At 38.6% G+C, this 20,840-nt stretch overlaps 1 protein-coding gene across 1 annotated transcript; it reads left to right on the forward strand.

Annotated features, from left to right (window-relative positions):
- Positions 1 to 6,524: 6,524 nt before the first annotated feature.
- On the forward strand, positions 6,525 to 8,707 carry LOC107776972 (uncharacterized). Its single transcript, XM_016596928.2, has 4 exons — positions 6,525 to 6,921; positions 7,658 to 7,768; positions 8,150 to 8,230; positions 8,336 to 8,707. The coding sequence occupies exons 1-4, from the start codon at positions 6,676 to 6,678 to the stop codon at positions 8,405 to 8,407; spliced, it is 510 nt and encodes a 169-aa protein (XP_016452414.1). The 5' UTR covers positions 6,525 to 6,675; the 3' UTR covers positions 8,408 to 8,707.
- Positions 8,708 to 20,840: the final 12,133 nt, after the last annotated feature.

Below are 20,840 nucleotides of genomic sequence, written 5' to 3' on the forward strand. Positions count from 1 at the left end.
CGAACTAGAAACACGACGAGGACACTGCCTCCACACATGCCCAAACTATCCACACTCAAAATAACTCCCAGGTGCTGGAGAAGGGGACTGAAGGTAACCCCTCGCACCGGAGTGACCAACTGATGCACTAGGCATAGAAGAACCCTGAGCCGACGGGGCACGAGATAAACTCTGGGCTGGAATGGCACTGAGTGATGGCTGGCCCCGCTGAGATCCATGATGACCATGACCCGAAGATGCCCCGCGATACTCTGGGCGGGCTAACTGAGCATGCCTGAAAGAACGACCCCTACCATGCTGAGACTGGCCCCTCGAAGAAACACCATTATAACTGCCAGATCCTCGAGGCCTCTTGGCCTCCCTCTCCTCTCGATCCTGACGGCAAACCGTCTCAATCTCACGAGCAATATTGACCACCTCCTCGAACGTAGCACCTAAAACCCTCTCTCGGGTTATAAGAATACGAAGGTGATAGTTAAGGCCATCAACAAATCTCCTAATCCTCTCACGATCTGTCGGAACCATCCAAATGGCATGACGAGCCAACTCAGAAAACCTCGACCCATACTGTGACACAGTCATATCCCCTTGTCGCAACCACTCGAACTGTCTACGCAGCTCCTCTCTGCGGGACTGCGGCACATACTTCTCCAAGAAGAGAGTGGAGAACTGCTGCCAAGTAAGGGGTGCTGCTCCAACCGGCCTACGTCTCTCATACGCCTCCCACCATGTGAAAGCAGCCCCAGTAAACTGAAAAGTGGTGAATGCCACACCACTAGTCTCAAGAATCCCTGTTGTACGGAGCATCCACTCACACTTATCAAGAAACCCTGGGCATCTTCGCCCTCGGCACCACTGAATGATGGAGGCTGGAGTCTACCAAACCTCTCAAGACGACGCTGCTCATCATCCAGCATAACTGGCACAACAAACTCCTGAGCTGGTGCAACCGGCTGAGCTGGAGGTGCCCCCAGTGTCTGTAGTCCCTGCACTACCTGCTCAGGTGTGCGAGCAGCGAGGGTCTGATTGCCTCTCCCGGCCTGTGAAGTAGTTGCTGCTGTAGTGGCTGAAACTGCCTGAGCCAGGCCAGTGCAAACTGATAAGATTAGTGCCAAGGCCTCCTGAAGACCCGGAACCACGATGGGCACAACTGGTGCCTGAACTGGTGCTGCTGGAGCATCTATAGCGAGAGCCTGATTTGGATCCGGGGCAGTCGGTGCATCAACAGGTGCTGCCCTCGCTGCTCTGCCTCTGCCACGTCCATGACCGCGTCCATGGCCTCTAGTGGCCTCAGTGGGTGGCACTGGTGGTCGTCCACCTCGTCCGGTAGCTCGCGTCCGCACCATCTGTGAGAGAATGGAATATTAGAAGTTTAGTACTCGGACCAACAAGTTCGCACGACAAGAGTTTCGAGAATATGAAAATTTTCCTAATTTTGCAGCCTCTCGAGGATAAATACAGACATCTCCGTACCGATCCACGAGACTCTACTAAACCTGCTCATGACTCGTGAGACCTAAGTAACCTAGGCTCTGATACCAACTTGTCACGACCTAATCCCCGAACCCGGTCGTGATGGCGCCTCTCGTGAAGACAAGGCCAGCCAGACCAAAATGGAACACCTATTTTAAACAGTTAATCATCATAAACAGTATTAAAATATAATGTAATACTCATAAATTGCAGAATTTTAACATTAACAATAGCAGGAACCATCCCGACACAGCCCAAACCGGGGTGTCACAAGTCATGAGCAACTAAGAAGTCCGAATACAAGTCTACTGAACACAAAATCCGATACAATAGTTCGGAAAAAAACATGGAAATGATAGGATAAGGGAGGCACGGGGCTGCGAACGCCAGCAGCTACCTCGTAGTCTCCAAATCACTGCCTGGACTGGGAGAAATCAGCACTTAGGAGCGGACTCTGCGATGCCTGAATCTGTACACATGGTGCAGGGAGTAATGTGAGTACTCCGACTTAGCGAGTAACAATTATGAATAATGGTTGAAAGTATGAAAACATGTAAAGACACGAAGCAATTCCATATTAAGCAGTAAAATCACTTAAAGCAGTAAATCAGTGAAAAATCAAATGATATTCTTTTTTAAAACAAGTAAAACAGGTAATTTAACAGGTAAATAACAAGTAGAAATTCTCCCCTCGGGCATAGTATCAATCTCTCAGCATAGTATCAGCCCCTCGGGCTCACTCTCAGTACAGTATCAGCCCCTCGGGCTCACTCTCGGAATAGTATCAGCCCCTCGGGCTACCTCACAATCACTCATATCAGCCCCTCGGGCATAGCATCAATCACTCAGCATAATGGGTACCCGCGCTCACTGTGGGTGTGCAGACTCCGGAGGGGCCCCTTACGGCCCAAGCGCTATATCAAGCCACCTCATGGCATCATCACTCGACACTCGGCCTCACATCACTCGAGCCACCTCGTGGCATATAAAGGTATCTCAGGCCCTCAGCCTCATATCACTCAGCATATCCTCACATATGGCCCTCGGCCTCACTCAGTCCAAAAATCATCACAAGCCCCTTGGGCATTAGTAAAACAGTAGTTCTCAGCCCAAAACATGATGTAGAATATCATTTAAGTTTCAAATCTGAGTAAAAGTGGCTGAGTTTGTAAAACAGTAGATATCAACAGGACTGAGTTCAAATAATAAGTCAAGTAGTGAGGAAACAGTGATAAAAATCCCCGAAGGGTTCAAATAGTTGGCACGAAGCCCAAATATGGCAATCAACCCATATCATGATGATAACAATTGAATTTTAGTCAAATATTCGGTAAAATCATCAATCGGGATGGACCAAGTCACAATCCCCAGTAGTGAAAGACCCCACGCTCATCATCCAGTGCGTATCTTGCCTCAATATAGCACAACGATGTGCAATCCGGGGTTTCAAACCCTCAGGACATCATTTACAACCATTACTCACCTCGAATTGGCTAGTTCTCTAGCTCTCGACATCTTTGCCCCTCGAATTGGACTCCACGCGCGTCGAATCTATCCAATATCAGAACGAATACGTCACAATATGCTAAGGGAGCAAAGTCCAAGCGAAAACATTCGAAAAATATCAAAAATCCCGAAATTAGCAAAACCCGAGCCCCGGTCCCACATCTCGAAATCGGGTAAAATTTACATTTTCCGAATCCTCATACCCTTACGAGTCTAACCATACCAAAATTATCCAATTCCGATACCGTTTGGTCCTTCAAATCATCATTTTACATTTTTGAAAGGTTTCACAATTTTCTTCCCAAATTCCATCTTAAATCACGAATTAAATGATGAATTCAGTGATAGATTCATATATTCTAGCAAAATCTTAGTTAAAATCACTTACCCCGATGAATTTCTTGAAAAACCTTCGAAAAATCGCCAAAATCCGAGCTCTCTAGGTTAAAATATTAAATAAAACCCAAAACCTCATATTTATAGGTACCCCTCAGGTTTCAGCTACCGCGGGCCGCACCAAAACGACCGCGATCCGTGCAAGCCAGTGCGGTCCGCGCAAACGCAACCGCGGCCACACAGGCCTTCCTTTGCAGTGACAGGCTTTAGTATTTTGGCCATAAATTTTTCTACAAATGTCCAAATTACACTATCTTTATCTTTCTGGATACTATACACGAAGGGCTACAACTTTGGTTTTTGAATCACCTCAACATTCCTTGTATATCAAAAGATATGAGCTTCCGAAGTTGGACCAATGGGAGAGTTCTTCACCGCGGCCGCGCCCACTTTTGTGCGGTTCGCGCGACACCTACCACGCCCGCGCCCGCTTTTGTGCGGTCCGTACAGCACTCAACGCGGACGTACTTATTTTTGTGCGGACCGCGTGAGTGAGTTTCGGGGTCTGCAACCCCTGTAGACCTGCTACAGCTATGATTTTTGCACTAAAACATCCCGGAACCTACCCGGAACTCCCGGAACTTCAAACCAATTGTACCAACACATCCCATGACATCGTTCAAACTTTCTCAAAACTTCGGAACGCTCACAACAAATTAAATCACCAATTTAACATAGGATTCAAGCCTAAGAACTCCAAGAACTCTTAAATTATGCTTTCGATCAAAAGGTCTATCAAATCTAGTCCGAATGGCCTAAAATTTTGCACACACATCCCAAATGACACAATGAAGCTACTGCAACTCTCGGAATTCCACTCCGACCCCTATATCAAAATTTCGCCTATCAACCAGAATTTACCGAAATATCAATTTCTCCAATTCAAGCCTAAATCTTCTCTACAACTCCAAAACCCATTCTGATCGCGCTCCTAAGTCACAAATCACCTCCCGAAGCTAACCGAACCATTAGAACTCACTTCCGAGCCTTCTAATATATTAGTCAACACCCGGTTGACTTTTCCTACTTAAGCCTTCTTAAAAGAGACTAAGTGTCTCATTTCTTACCAAATCCTCTTTGAACTCGAACTAATCAACTCGATCACATAAACACGGATAACGAAGCGTAAAGAAGCTGAAATGGGGAAAACAGAGCGGTAACTCATGAGACGACTGACCGGGTCGTCACAAATACTATTTAAATTTCACTAGAAAATTATAAATATGTTATGTGAGTTGGATACAGTAGTATTTTAACTTCAGTAGAGTTATAAAACGACTCAGATGGGGCATACAAACATGATAAGAATTTTTTAGTATAGAATAATTATAAATGAGCATTATGTAATAGAAAAGGCAAGAATTTTATAGTATAGGCTAATCATTTTAAACTAATGTGAAATTTAATTTTTTTTTTATTGAAAGCATTTGGGTTTGGGTCAAATTACTTTAAGGAAGAAATGAATCTAAAGTGGGTACGATCCATTTAAGCTTATGTGACATTTATTTTTAGATTTTTCTCATTAAAATTTATGCCATGTCATATTTATGGTAGGGTTTTGAGCCAAAATGACTTTTAAGTGACAATGATAAAGTTTATTTACTTTTAAGTAACAAAAAATAGTTGAGTGACTTTAGTGAAATTGAAAGATAGTTGAATGACCATAAGTGAAATTAACCCCTCCAATAAAGGGTATCAAAGGGGAGGGAAAAAAAGAAAAAAAAATGCGGAACACCACATCTAAAGTAAACGTAAAATTAATTACTATCATTTTTTCTTTATGAAAACGAATTAATATTTATAGAAACTGCTTAAAAGGTTAGATAGGAATAATAATTACTTTTTTGTTTCCAAATTAATTGTCATATTTTGTTTCTAGAGAATCAAGTTGACTAATATTCGAAGTTAGATTGAATCAGATCAACACACTATTTTAAAACTAAAATATAGATATTTGTAACATATATGAAAAGCTATAATTTTTTCATTTAAATATGATAAAAAACTTATTTTAAAATGTTGGATCAAAATTCATATATTTGACTCTTAAGAAGAAACATAACCAATAATTTGAAACGGAGGAGATAATAATTTTTGGGTGTAACGAAGTCTTAGATTTGTTGTTTTGACATATTTGTACATGAAACTTGGACATGTAGCTTGTATATATCCAATACAAGACACATAACGAGAACGAATTTCCCGATGGATAAAGGGACTTGAGCAACAAAAACGAGATGATCTTTGTCTTATCTAAAACTACTTTTGTTGGTTAAAAATTGACCGGGTTCGAAATATAAGGGTCAAAGCGACTAACTTTTAGTATGAATTTGGACCTTAATTTTTTAATTTCCTCGAAATATAATTTGCTTCCTTACAAGTTACGTAATATACTATTCTCTCCGTTTTATTTTATGTAATATTGTTTGGCTCAATATGAAGTTTAAAAAAGAAGTACAAACTTTTAAAATTTATGATTTAAATTTATATATATATATATATATATATATATATATATATATATATATATATATATATATATATATATATATATATATATATATATATATATATATATATGACTAACATAGTCAAATATAGAATAAAAAGAAGTTTAAAATTAAATTATTTTTTAATACAAAATCAACAGTCATGTGACTCAGGGTAAACTGCCTATATCATATCCCTTGGAGTGTGATCTTTTCTCGAACCCTGCATGAACACATAAGGCTTTGTACACCGAACTGTCTTTTAATCGAATATTAATAAGAATTTTTGATAATTAATATTTGGAAAAGTTATAATCAAAATGAAAAATTTATTCAATTCTTCAAGTAATAATAGTGTTGTATAAAACAAATCTTTACCATTACTTTTCCAAGTTTTTCCATCACTTCTAGTGGAGAGTGGAGACAAGCTTTGAAATTGAATAGACATAAAAATCCATGTTCTTTTTATGAGTGGGTAGTGGTTGGGTCATTTCACTGTTAGTCTTTTACAGTACCATCCAGAGAACTATTTACAAACCCCCCCCCACATATTTTCAAGTATTTCTCTTTTACACCCCTTTAGTGGGTCCTAAAAATACTAAACAAAACTTTAGCAGTGTGCTGTTGATAACTTTTTACAATAAAGGCCTGTTGCCCTTTGTTCATAAGCACCTACAACAGTAAACAAAAGGGTCCATTTCATTCATACCCAAGCAGAAAAAAGCAAAAGATAAAGTGAAAAAAATTGAAGAAGAAGAAGAAGGGGTTTTTCTTTTTGTTGTTGTAGTGAAGTTGAAGAAAACAAGAAGAAATGCCAAATCAAAAGCAAGGAAGTGAACAGCTACAAACACTGATGCAATCAGGTCAAATTTCGGGGTCTTTGAGTTTTAATGGGGCTTTAACTAAAGAAGATGAAGAGATGTCTAGGTCTGCTCTTTCTACTTTCAAAGCTAAAGAAGAAGAAATTGAGAAAAAGAAAATGGAAGTCAAAGAAAGAGTTCAAGCTCAGTTGGGTCGGGTCGAAGAAGAAACTCGGCGTTTAGCCATTATTCGTGAGGTATCTCTCCTTTTTCTTCCTTATTTTCTCTTTTGTTTGTTTTTTACCAGTTCCTTTTTCTCAACATTAATGCTAATTTTCTTGTTGGGGTTTTAACGTAATACTGGAATTTAATTTTTAAAGTTGATTTTTTTTTGGTGAGATCTTGTGCATTTTTTGGAAATACACATATGTGTTGGTTTTTCTTTTGATTTTTTGCTTTTAGGTAGGGGTTTCCATTTTGGACCTTGACAGTAGAACATCTTTAGACTACTACTGCTACGTTATGAACACAGATTTGGGTTTGCATATTTTTATAAAGTTAGTTTTAATTTTTAATTAGGGTTAATGGATAATTCAAGATAGATTAAGTTATGCCAGATTATCTTATCACCATCTTGAAATTGGGCTCAACCTTTTGACCAGCTAAAAAAGAAATACAAATTTCTCTATTCTTTTCTATTTGCTTTATGGTTTTTCCTCCTTTTTTGGTTGTTATTAAAAAAAGGTTTATTGAGGATGTATTGGGGATGAAACTGGAGGGTGGGGTTGGAATTATCCTGAAGCTAAAAGATCTCTGATCTGTCAAAATTGGTCGTTTTCAATGAGGGTTTTATGCTTTGCTATTGTTTTTGCCATTTAATAGTTGAAAATGAGTATGAGTTTTGGAAATTGAAGTATTTGAGAAGGTTAAAATCAAGATTTATCTCAGTTTCCATCCAACTTATGCCTTATTTAAATTCAACTTAATTATCAGGAGCTAGAAGCATTAGCTGATCCAAAGAAGAAAGATGTTCAAATCGTTCGGAAGAAGATTGATGCTGTCAACAAAGAGTTAAAACCCCTGGGACAGACCTGCCAGAAGAAGGTGAAATATATATGCCTCTATTTTCTTGTTTTTTCTTTGTTTTTTCCCCTTCATTAGATTGTATATCATATAATAAGTACAATCCTAGTAATAATAACCCTTGGGGGTCGTTTGGTACAATGGTGGGATATCCCACGGGATTAGTATCCCACCTTTTATATGGAAGCTAATCCCACCATTTTAGTGTAAAAGTTATCCCGGGATTAGCTAATACCCCAAACCAAACATGGGATAAAGTTGATCCCAAATTCTATCCCGGGATTATTATCCTTATCCCATGTACCAAACGACCCCTTAGAGTTAGTTAATCCCAATATGTGGTTGAAGTGTTAACTTATCCATGAAGCTCATTAACGAGACTTTTTGGATCTGTGAATGCAGGAAAAAGAGTACAAAGAAGCTCTTGAGGCGTTCAATGAAAAGCACAAGGAAAAAGTACAGCTAATAACAAGATTGATGGAGGTGAGCATGAGTTTATAATTTAAAACCAGTTTGTATTTGGAACTTGTCTCAACATATTTGATTTGCAGAAGCTCACTGAATCTTGTGTGTTCAATGTACGTGCAGTTGGTGGGTGAAAGCGAGAAACTGCGACTGAAGAAGTTGGAGCTGAGCAAGAGCATAGAAACAATACGCTGAATAACCAGTAAAACTTCCCCTGACTAATTAGGCTTGTGTGATATATCTTAATATTCTAAGAAAGTGAAATTTCTATTTATATATGGGTGTTGGTGTTTGATTGTATTTCATCTTCTTGTTCTTTTTCTGCGTATGTTGTCTGATCATTTTTGTCTCTGAGGGATGATCATTGTCTAATTTTAGGTCTTAAAGGGAAAAACCCTGTAAACAGGTTTGTAACTATAACAAGTCTCAAAAACTGTGGATTCTTTTGCTTTTGTCTTCACATCTCAATCTTTTGATGTGTAGTTGGTTTGGACATCTCTTTCAAGTTAGTTAAGCGATACTGTTCAGTCTAGTGGATGTATTAGGAGGTCCCTGTGTTATAAAATAGTGCCCTGATTTCTTCTTGTCCTTGTATTTGTGGACTAAAAGCAAAGATCAATCTGTTGATTAGAATTCCCCTTTAGAGAACATGTTTAAGAAGATCAATTTGAAACAGCCTCTCTGCATACACACTACCCTCCTCAGACCCCACTTGTGAGATTTTATTGGGTCGTCGTTCTTGTTGTTTAAGAAGATCAATTAAAGAAAATCTTGAGCTGACTCTCACATTAAGGTGAAACAAATTTTTTAGCTTGATGATTAGTTTGAAAGTGCATAAGCAGATATTACAAGTATAATGGTAGAAAGAGAGAGAAACTCTGATTCTGATTGCAATTCAATTTGGTCTTTCTTAGTTCTATGGTTTACACTACGTCTCTTGAATTAGATTTCTTTGAGCTTTTCTTTCTTCCACTTTTTGTGTTGCCTAGCATTTTGTCTAAGATGGCCAATTTCAAGAAGTACATGCTCCAAGTTAAGAGGAAATGGTTCTAACATACTCCCTTCATGTGGCAAAGCTTGAATTAGCACAGAGTTAAAGAAATAAAGAAACTTTTAAAGCTTTTGGTCTAATATATATCATAGATATTTGTGTGACTATAAAAATTTCTTATTAAGAGTAAAAGGGGAAGTTTAAGTTAAATTCTTTCCAAATTTAGAAAAGTTGTCATTCTTTTTGGAACAGACTAAAAAAGAAATATTGCCACATAAATTGGAACAAAGGAAGTAACGCTTTATATAAGTTGAATAGAAGAAATGATCCACTCTTTACATAAGTTGAATAGAAGAAAATGATCTTGCAAATATTTCTTATTTGTAAGAATAAAGATCTCTTGAGAGATTAGACATAAGTTTTTTGAAAGAAATTTTCATTGGTCCACAAAATCAATTGACCCTTAAGTTAGTAGTCGAACTTTTGGGACAGACTAACCAACAATAACATATCCAGTATAATTCCATAAATGGGGTCTGGGGAGGGTAGTGTAAATGCAGATCTTACCTCTACTTTATGTTGGTAGAGAGGTGGTTTTCGATAGATCCCCGGTGATCATGCCCAACTCTAGTCCTAAAAAGGATAAGCGGTCGCTGCAAATATAATTCGGTCTAAGAGTCCAGAGTCGAATCCCACAGAGAACTAAGGTTTCGCTATAACTGTTTACTATCACTCAGAAGGCAAACTCGAACAATTCCTAAGTTATAAAGATTAACACTCTTATGTCTAACTAAATAATTAACAAATTAAAGTAGTAAATTAACAAATACAGATACTAAGGATTGAAGATTAAATTAAGGAGGTCTAGAGTTATGATTTCCCCAATTATCGGAGTCCTTCATGTTATGTCTTCTATAATTTCGCCTAATTATTCTCTACTGATCATCAGCACTCGACTTCTCGTAATTCTCTCTCGAGCAACTACAATAATGTACTAGTAATATTCTCTCAAACTACGCTAGCTCGCACTTTTTCACCGCTCACTAGGATCACGTCAAAGCTTCGTTATCTCTAATCTCGCTTTTAAACCCACCATATTGATTTCTCATATACCTTAGGAGTGACGTTGTTCAACAACCACCTAAATATATATCCTTTCTCAAGCAACACATAGGAAACAACCTCTCTGCCCCTCGGGGTAGGGGTAAGGTCTGCGTATATATTACCCTCCCCAGACCCCACTTGTGAGATTATACTGGGATGTTGTTGTTGTTGTTGTCTCAAGCAACACATACTAAATAGGCATAGTCAATCGATAGTCATTCAATCACCTGAAATGAGCACGAAAGTTGAACAAGTAGATAAATCCAAAGGGTAAATTATATTAAAATATAACAGGAACTCATCCTCCAAGAGATTCCATCAAAACTCTAGATAATAAATTAGCTACTCATAATAGTATGTAAAACTACAATGCTAAAAGTCATAACCAACGATGAAAAATAGGAAGAAGAAAGGAAAAACTCGTGGTTGAATCTTCCTTCTGGCTCCCAGCGTATTCTTGCCTCTTTGGGTGTTGTCTAACTCTACAGTAGTGTCTCCCCCTCAAAAGGACGTTTTATGATGTATTTATATCAATTAGGGTGGATGTGGGGCGTCCTTGATATCTCATAATTCGAAAAGAACACACCAAGTCGCGTGCTAAAGTTGGTGCAACGCGCGACTTCTAGCACGCTCCCAGCTACTTTTTCTTCTTCTTTGTTCTTTTGCGTGCCAGGTCCAGTGCCAACCACCATAGTGCAACTTTTTTTGTTCATTCTCCAGGCCATTTCGCGTCTACTTTCATGCAATGCACTAATTGTGGCACGCTCCCAAGTCTGGCATCTCTACTCTATTTGCATTAAATCATCCAATTCTCGCCAACTTCCATCCAAATTCATTCCTACACACAATAAACATGTAATGGACATATTATATGTTTATAAACATGTAATCTCCCGCAACTCACATAAGAAATAATATGCAAACATACTTAAAAACATGCATTTTTCATCATTTATCACCCGGCTCAGGCAAGCATAAGCACAACGGTTAAGTACGAGAAATGCAATAATAAAGAAGGAAAAGGGAGTAGTAACAACATCAGGGTAAGAATAAAATCGAGGCAGAAACAACATCAGATATCGTGGTACATTTGATAGATTTCACAATGGTCCCTGAATTGACTACTAGAATGGACAAGAAAGACGCTTGACCACTAATCTTCTACCCTAATTTTTAACCTCCACACTCTCCTATCGAGGGTTATCTCCTCGGTAAGTTGAGGATAGTCATGTCTTATCTAATTACCTCTTCCCAGTCCTTCTTAGCCTACCTCTCCCTCTCCTTAAACTCGCTATCGGGACAGACTATGGTTAATACAAAAGTAAAAAAGAAAGGTGGATTCATTAACGGTACACTATATTGTACCTTTGCATTTATACACATCGATTGGCTCTAGCAAGGAAACAGATGACTCAGAAATTCTGGACTGACTCTAAGCAAGAATTGCAGGCTTGTCATGTAAGTGTGCCATCCATATTGTGGTCCTTCACCATGTTCCAAATGTTTGTTCTGCTCTGTTTATGATTTATCCCCACACAATCCTTCAATTTTAATTACAATATCAACCAATCAGGCTAGTGTGCTATATCTATAAGACTTTGTTTTTAAGTTTTATGTATCTAGAAAATTTTAAAGTCAAGAAACTCAATCTAAGAGTTACTACTACTTACTAGTGGCAGAGCTATCTGGGGTACGGAGACAACCGAGCAAGTTTCCTGGATTCTGGTTGGAAATAGAGTCATGACAAAAACCCTAATATAGCCATAATAGCTAACTACTTTGCCTAGATATTGCTATACTTGATAGATTTCAAAATGGTCCCTAAATTGACAACTCGCAAGAAATTGGGGCCATTCATATTTTCTTCTTCATCATAATTAAAGCTTAATCTCAGTTGCATAATGAAGGCATAATCTCCCAAGGGTCCGATGTTATCAAAGGCGCGCAAGCGAGGATCAGAACATGTTGAGCGCTTCGCATCGTTTAGCGGGCGCTTTAGTATTGTCATCAAGGTTCTAAAGCTTTTCCTTGCCAATGAGCATATTCCTGAAGCGGTGACACTAAACAATTGATATTTCACTTTATCGTAAATTTTCTTCAATTTTTTTGTTCATATATTTGGTATTCATGCTTGTAGTTATTAGTCTTAGACTTCATTTGCGCCTTTCTTCATTAAAGTCCACGCTTTATTTGCGCTTAAAGCTCCAACAAACCTTAGAGTTTTTTTTCCCCGCCTTTGATAACACTGCAAGGTATGTTGACTTACATGTCTAAAGAATCTTGGCCAACCCTATATACTAAAAGGGTAGCATGGTGCACTAGCCATTCAGTATTCATGCAGAGTTCGGAGAAGGGTCGTACCTCAAGGGGTGTGATGTAGACAATCTATTATAATGCAATCATTAGTGGCTGCTTATGCACTGATAAATCAAATTCAATGGGTCTATACATGAGCATATAGTTACGTGGACACAACATAAACTTGAAGCCTTGAACAATTTATATAATTGAATAATTTTAAAACAAATTTATAGTTATACTACATAAGTTTAGATCCGCTGCAACGAATTAAATTTGTGGTTCTAATATTAGAATTAGAGTTGTAGAGTCGGGGAAGGAGGACAACAAAAATGATGAGCAATTTGACATGCCAACTGTTTTAACCACAATAGCACGGCAAGCAGAGGTGCATGGTGTGAGCACATGATTTTTGCCTTATACAAATTACTCCAAAAGAATTCCCAAAATTAGGTCTTTACTTTAATTATGTGTTATTTTTAGGAATTATTATGCTATTGTCCTGATTATTTGCATATGTTTGTGTACATGTTTAATGCATTAAAAATACAAAAATATAGTATATGCATTTAGGATTTAATTTTACATTTTTTAGATTAATTAAGTGAATTGTTGTTTTACAAAAATGAAAAAATTCAAAAATAACGTATTTTGCATTTTTAGTGTTTAATGTCGAAATTTCGTGATTTTCTTTTTGATTTGGTAAATAATATTTGGGATAATTATTATTTAGAATTAATTAGTAGTTTTGATAGGATGATTTGGTTTTATAATTTAATTTAGAATTTTAGTTTTAATTTTTTAAAAAAAAAAGAGAAAAGAAAAGAAAAAGAATTAAAGAGAAGGAAATCAAATTTGGGCCAAATTCAATTTAATTCAAGAGGCCCAATCAAATACACCTGAAACCCGCCCCAGTCCAGCCCAAACCCGTCCCAACCCGGTCCAGCCCCGTTGCCACCTAAACGACGTCGTTTGGATAAGTTTTGATCAGGACCGTCGATCTCCTTTGATCGAACAGTCCCGAGCTTCACCCGTTACCCGACCCAACCCGTCTTCCCCAACCCGGTCCGCCCCAGTTGCTACACCAAACGACCCCGTTTCATTAAAAAATCAATCATGGCCGTTGGATTCTCATCATCCAACGACCCTAATCTAATTACCCCTTTAGTATACCCCTAACCCATTTGACCCTACCCTCAGAACCCCCCTCCTATCTCTCGTCCATCTTCAGAGAACAACAAAATCACCGCCTCACTCCGCCGCTTTTCGCCCGCCGGAAATCGTCCACGGCGGCAGACAACCACCAAACAACCCCAAAAATACACCATACAATCCCCTCCGTCTCCTCTTTCCAAATCCCAAACTAGTTTCCCTCGAACATCCCTAGAATCCTTCGAATCTCAGATCAAAGATCTGACCCCGAACCCTAACTTACCTAAGCACCCCCAAATTTACACCCCAAAACCCCCAGACCCCCCTCAACCCAAATACCCGCTCAGTTTCCTTCGAATCCGCCTACAACTCTTCGAATATCGAATCTGAGTTCGAGCCTTAGAACCCTAAATGTTGACCAGTGCATGAAAGATCATTTGGCTGGATTTCTGGGCTTATTCAAGCCTGTTTCATCACAAAATAATGACGCTTGTTTGTTCTCCACCAAGAACAAAAGTTTGGTATTATTTTGGGTTGATTCAGAGTGCCAATTCCAAGTTCGATCCTGGCCGATAAGTTTTCAGAGTTTATTATTTATTCTCGATTAGTAATATTCTGTTGTTCATCTTTCCTCATCTCTTTTTTTTTCTGGTCGATTTCAATTAAAACTCGACCAATCCGTAGGTTTAAAATAGCTTCCGTCCATGGGATTTTGTTGATTGTGAATATGTTATTTGTTTCCTTAATGGTATTATCAGTCATATCTTGTTAATCATTTAGTCGATTTAACTAACATTAATCTGATAATTTCTTGTTGATAAGAATTGATTAGTGTAAGTTTGATTCAATTGTTTATCTAACTTAGGAAGCTTCTCAATAGTGATAGGGTATAAATTGCACTACTGAATTAATTAAAGGCACTAGGCTAGTGGAGACAATTAAGAAATAAAAAGCTGAAATTGATAATGGGAATTACACTAATTGATTAATTTAGAGAAAATAAGTTAGTGGGGATAATTAAAATAAGAGAAGGGACACTCGTAATGGGGATTGCATTAATTGAATGCCTATAAAAGGCTGAAGAATACAGAGAGTTAAGAGGAGGAAAAAAAGAGAACATTCTGAGAGGGATAGGCACTGAGTTCATATACAGGACTGAGTGCTGAATACTTTGAAAAAAGGAGTGAGGAGAAAAGAAGAGAGATAGAAATCCAGAGAGAAAATAAACAGAGGAGATTGAAGAGAAATAATCTGAAAAATTAAAAGGCTGTACTGTTTTACTATTTCATTGATCATTTGTACATTTTTTGTTACTTTTCAATCTCTGAAAGAAAAGGCTGTACTGTTTTACTATTTCATTGATCATTTGTACATTTTTTGTTACTTTTCAATCTCCGAAAGAACATTTAAATCATCTGGGGTTAAAAATAGTTTGAGATGGGTTTGTGAAAGTCTGGTTTGATATGTTGAAGTTCACTGTTCGATCAAACTTTTCTGGGCTTGCTGCACATAAATTTTCTGTTCAAATTGGTTTTGCTGGTTGCTGAGTTTCTACTGCTGTGCTGCTTGGTTACTGATATTCATTTGCTTTCCTACATTTCATATTCCAGGTACATGTTCCTAGATTTATCTCACATGAGGATTTGATATTGAAATGAAATGAAATCCGGAGTTCCAAATGTGGCTTCTGAACATTCAAATCTATTAGTTTAGTTTCATTTTTTTTAGTTAATTGACATGTTGTATGCTCACATGGGAGCTATTAGTCAACTTGCCTCTGTTGAAGTTAGTATAGCCTTTGCGATAATTTTACTTGCTTCTGAAGTTATTGTTGTTATAGTTGGTTTTGGACTGTTGAGGCAAGGAACTTGATAAAAATATTGACCCTTAGCAAAGTGTTGTGATTAAACCATGTTAGCTAAGGATATGGTATTTTGGAACTGTCAAGGTAATGCAGCAACATACTTCTTCAAACACCTTAGTTTTCGCTCTAATTTTGGTTGAAATAGGTGCTCTTGTTTGTAGGTGAATTTGTATTAGAACAGCTATTATGATAATTATAAGTTAGAGGTGAAAGTGAATGATGTATATTCTATTATATTTAAAGTATTTTGGTATATTGTTAAATACAGAATTGGTTAACGTGTGAGGTTCAGTCATGTATTCATGATAAATATAATTTGATTTATCTATCAGTTTGTTTTAATTTTCCTACAAATCAGTTTTTTTTATTGTTCCCCGTTTAGGTAATCAAAAATTCAAAGACGGGACTGTTGGTATTAATTGAAGAGCATCTTAAATTAGCATAATAAGTTTGGGATCCAATTTCTATAATTGGATTAATTTGAGCTCGCAGGGACTCGATCTAGGATCCACACGTTAACATCTCCTCTTACCTTGTTAGATTTGGGTTTAATTTGGGCCCAAAACCTTGAAATCATTTGGAAATAGACAACAACAATTCTTGCTATCATGTGTGCTTCATGGGATCAATATTTAATTCTAAAGGGCTATGTGCAGTCTTGAGTTCTCGCAGGGGTTCTATCCTGAGTCCCAGCACTACAGCTGCCTACATTTTTAATGTTGGGCTGCATGTGTCATTTAGTTTAAGTCATCAAAAATCATTGATTCAGTAGCATGCGCAATAAGCAATTGAGCTCCTTTTTGGGCCCAGATTTGAAAGATGATTGGACTTTTAATTATTTGTTCTTACAGCGTAAGTTCAAACTTGGCATAAAAGGCGTTTTGAATTCCTTGAGTTTTATTAATTAGCTTGACTTTTTGGAGATGTGCTATAGTAGACAACATAAATAGTTCATGGCCCTTCTAAATATAATTTAATTTTTTTAAAATTAGAATTGAGGTGCGCCATGCCAAACAAAAATGACAATTGTATGGCCCTCATTTAATTAATCTTGTTTTGATCCTTAGAATTCGAGGCGTGCCACCTAGTTGAATTTCCATGGTCCTCACACAGTTGCTAATGCGTAGTTGCTTTAGGCGCGCTATTTAATAATTTACCTTCCTAAACTTGGGTGCGCACTTATATGACCCAAATCCAAATCTCAACGTTAGCTGAAATGTGTTGCGAACTGCGGGTGTATTTATGTGTTGCAATCTTCCTTTAATTAATTAAATAAAAGCGGTTTTAAGTAAAAATACACATAGGTTTATAATGGTTTTAAAATCAGATAATTGAACCATTGATAACAGTTTAGCGACCGTGCTAGAACCACGGAACTCGGGAATGCCTAACACCTTCTCTCGGGTTAACAGAATTCCTTACCCGAATTTCTGGTTCTCGAACTGTTAAACAAAGTCATTTTTTTCCTCGATTCGGGATTTTAAACTGGTGACTTGGGACACCATAAATTATCCCAAGTGGCGACTCTGAATTTTAATAAATATCATCTCATTTCGATTGTCACTTAAATTGGAAAAAACTCTCTTACACCCTCGGGGGTGCAGGTAAAAAGGAGGTGTGACAGCTCTGGCGACTCTGCTGGGGACGACGAACCCAGAATCTCTGGTTTAGGGTTCAGAATTCGAGCTTAGATAAATTGTTATATTTGGCTTTATCTGATTTTGTTACATGTTTGGGTCTAATGTGCTAAATATTACTTTTTACCGCTTTGATATTATTTGAACTGTATATATAAACTGCTACGAAACCCCTCTCTTCTCTCTCCTGAGGAGTGCACGCTGGTTGTGACTTCTTTCTGTTAGTGTCATATCCTAAATAGAACGAGGTTCGGACAAGTTGCAAAGCCGGATAATCTTTTGGTTACCGGTACGCAGCCCTCCCTCGGCTCGAGTTGTCCGCTCAGGTAAGCCAGGTCTAGAACAATACACCTAGGTTTTAAACCTATAATAACTCAGCCTCATGCCGGATCCCTAGTAGGAGCGCTTATCTGCATCATGTGCATTTGACTTTGGGGACTCAACACAGGGGTTGGGTCCGTCTAGGACAGGTGTACCCAAAAAAAGACCATCCTGATGCATCTTACTTGCTACTTGTGCATTTATTTGCTTCGGATTTGCATGCTGACCGACTTTTTAATAAAAGGAAAGAGTTTGGAAAAGAAAATAACAGTGTGAGGGCTAAGGGAGGTAACTACCTGTTTTGAAAACCTATGTCCCAAAATATACCGAGACCCTGCCTAAATTTTGAAAAAAAAGGTTTTTTTTTGTTTTGTCAAAATTGCCCGAACTACGCCAGTTTGATTCTCACCGGGTGTGGGATACGTAGGCAACCCCCATCGGTCCAACTGCCCTTTTTGCATAATAGCCCAAAAAGAACAAAAAGTTTATTTTTCATTTGAAAATAATTAAAGTGATGCCATTTTTGTCAAAAATAGCCGAATGTCCCCAAAAGGACTCTGGAAGGTTGCTTTTGCAAGAACATCCACCTTTGGTCATTTTTCAAAGTTTTGGCTGGTTAGCCGACACAGCCTTAAAATTTTCGTTCTCGAAGTGCTGAAAGGCCGTATTTGCAAAACCGGGTTTTTATTTTATTTTGAAAAAATGTGTGTTAATTTTATTTTTGAGTCAAATAAGTCTTAAATTTTGCCTAAACACCCTAATAAACATGCAGGATGAGCATGAGTCAGAATTTGCTGGTAACAGTTATGAACAAAATCTCTTTGGAGTTGCGTATGTGGTGGGAAGATCTGGGCAAGTCAGAGCAAGATAAGGTCAATCTACATTTGGGAGGTCTCACCGGGTTGATGAAGATAAGGCCTAGGGGAGACATCATAAAGGCGTTGGTCACATTTTGGGACCCGGCTCACAACGTCTTGCATTTCTCGGATTTTGAACTCACACCCACCTTGGAAGAGATAACAGGTTACATGGGAAGTACTGAAGGTCTGAGGCATAAGTATCTGATCGCTCCAAGAGCCGTTAACTCTCACAAATTCATGGATTTGTTAAAAATAAGCAAGGAAGTCCCATATTCCGAGTTGGAGGGTGGTTTTTCCACTCTACATTTTATATACCGGAGGTACGAGCATATAGGAGGGTTCAACGATCTGGAAAGTGGGGTTTGTAGCAAAGGGAACCCAGCAAAATGGGATGAACATAGACGTTTCGCTTTCATGGTAGCTTTCTTAGGCCTTGTGGTGTTTCCCTGGAAAGATGGGAATATCGATCTGCGGGTGGCTGGAGTCGTCAAAGTCTTAATTACCAATGCCAAGAGCACCCTTGCCCCTATGATAATATATGAGATATACCGAGCTCTTACAGCTTGTAAAGCTGGGGTAGATTTCTTCGAGGGATGCAATTTGCTACTACAAATGTGGACGATCGAACACCTGTGTCACCACCCTCAGTATATGAGTTATGGGTCTGCAGAGAAAAGTTGCATTGAAGAGTTCGACACAAGGATTTCAGGGTTCAAGTTACCGGAGGGGTTTGGAGAATGGATAGCCCGCCTTCGCTCCATCACTATGGGACAAATAGAATGGACACTGGGTTGGCTTCCTGTTGAAGAAATTGTGTATATACCCGCCACTGGTCCTTACTTCCTCATAATGGGTCTTCGAGGTATTCAGCTTTACGCTGCCTACAGAGTGATGAGACAATTGGGAAGGTGTCAGGTGATGTATCCAGATGAAGATCTCAGTATTTATACGGTTGAGATTAGCTCTGACGGCCAATTTCACGAAGAAACAGTTCGTTCTATTTGGAACGAGTGCCAGTATTTGACGGCGAGCACTCGAGTTCGGGACCTATCTAGAGGCGAGGTCTCACCCGCCTATCTTGCCTGGTATAGAAAGAAGAACACTGCAAGGGCCGAACCAGAAAGACCGGCCAAAAAATCACACATTCAGGAATTCGTTGAGGCATCGCAAGAACCGTGGGCTTGGTTGGCCAAAAAAAATGAGTACAGGGCCACAATAGGAAAGCTAGAAAAGCAAGTCAAAGACCTTCAATTCGAGAATAACTTACAAGCAGCGATGGATGAGGGTGAAAAGAAAAGGCTAACCAAAGAAAATAAGGCCCTTCGAGCCCAGATTCAGAGAATGAAAATAGCGGCAGAAAATCCTGTCAGAAGTGCCAAAGATGAAAATCTCATAGATAACCTGAGGCAGAAAGTGGGTGAATATAGTTTTGATCTGAACAAAGCAGAAGGTAAACTAGCCAGGGCTCGAAAGCAATTGGCTAAAATTGCGGAGGAACGAGCACGCCCGGTTAAACAATTAAAAGAAAGGTACGATAATGAGGTTGCGGGGTTAAAGAAAAGAGTCGTCACCATTGAGGACAAAATGATCAAACAGGCGAAAGAATTCAAGGCTGAAAGAAAACATTGTTATACAGAAATGGTACAGTTGGAAAGAGATTTGCAACAACTTCAAGAACAAAATCAAGCAGCCGAACAAACTCTGGAAGCCAGGGCACGGCAGATTGGGCGTTTGTTGCAAGAAAAAGGTGTCATAAGAGAGAGAGTCAGAAAGATCGCCGACTACATCACAATGAAGTGCAGTAGTTGTGAGGATATGACTAGATCAATGTTTTTCGCCACTGTGATGACCTTTGTTCACCGGATAATGGAAAGTCTCTACCACCTCCAAGGGGATTTAGCACGTCGGCCCGAGGCGAGACCGAATGATGTCCCGCGGACCCTAGGAACAGTTGAGGCACTGATGTATTTGTGATTTTCACTTGAGTATATATTTTCTTTCTATTGGAGTCTGTCAGTTTGTTTTCAAACCTGTATTTTCTTCTGTTGTAATATGTTGGCTTGTTTTTCCTTTTATCAAAGTCTGTTAGTTTGAGTCGTTATAATCAAAATAGTTGTTTTTGTGAAAATTCGAACATCCCAAAAAAAGGGTTTTGTTACTTGTACCCCAAAACTATGCTCGGTCTGATTCATGCGGGGTCATAATACGTAGGTAATCTTCATAGGATTCGACCACAACCAAAAGAAAAGAATAAAATAAAAAGGAGGGGAATAAAAGATAGGCGTGAGTAACAATAAAAGGGAAGGGTTAGGAAAAGCCGGAATGACAACCAACCGAGCAAATACATGATAGAAATGACTAATTGCCTAGGTGCATTGCATTCCTATGTGTGGTTGCTTAC

Source organism: Nicotiana tabacum, chromosome 5 (assembly GCF_000715075.1).
Source record: "Nicotiana tabacum cultivar K326 chromosome 5, ASM71507v2, whole genome shotgun sequence".
In the NCBI taxonomy this organism is placed as follows: domain Eukaryota; kingdom Viridiplantae; phylum Streptophyta; class Magnoliopsida; order Solanales; family Solanaceae; genus Nicotiana; species Nicotiana tabacum.

Coding starts and splice junctions, on each gene's coding strand:
- LOC107776972 (XM_016596928.2), top strand. CDS start 6,676: ATGCCAAATCAAAAGCAAGGAAGTGAACAGCTACAAACACTGATGCAA. Junction 6,922..7,657: donor GTTTAGCCATTATTCGTGAG/GTATCTCTCCTT, acceptor CTTAATTATCAG/GAGCTAGAAGCATTAGCTGA. Junction 8,231..8,335: donor TAATAACAAGATTGATGGAG/GTGAGCATGAGT, acceptor ATGTACGTGCAG/TTGGTGGGTGAAAGCGAGAA.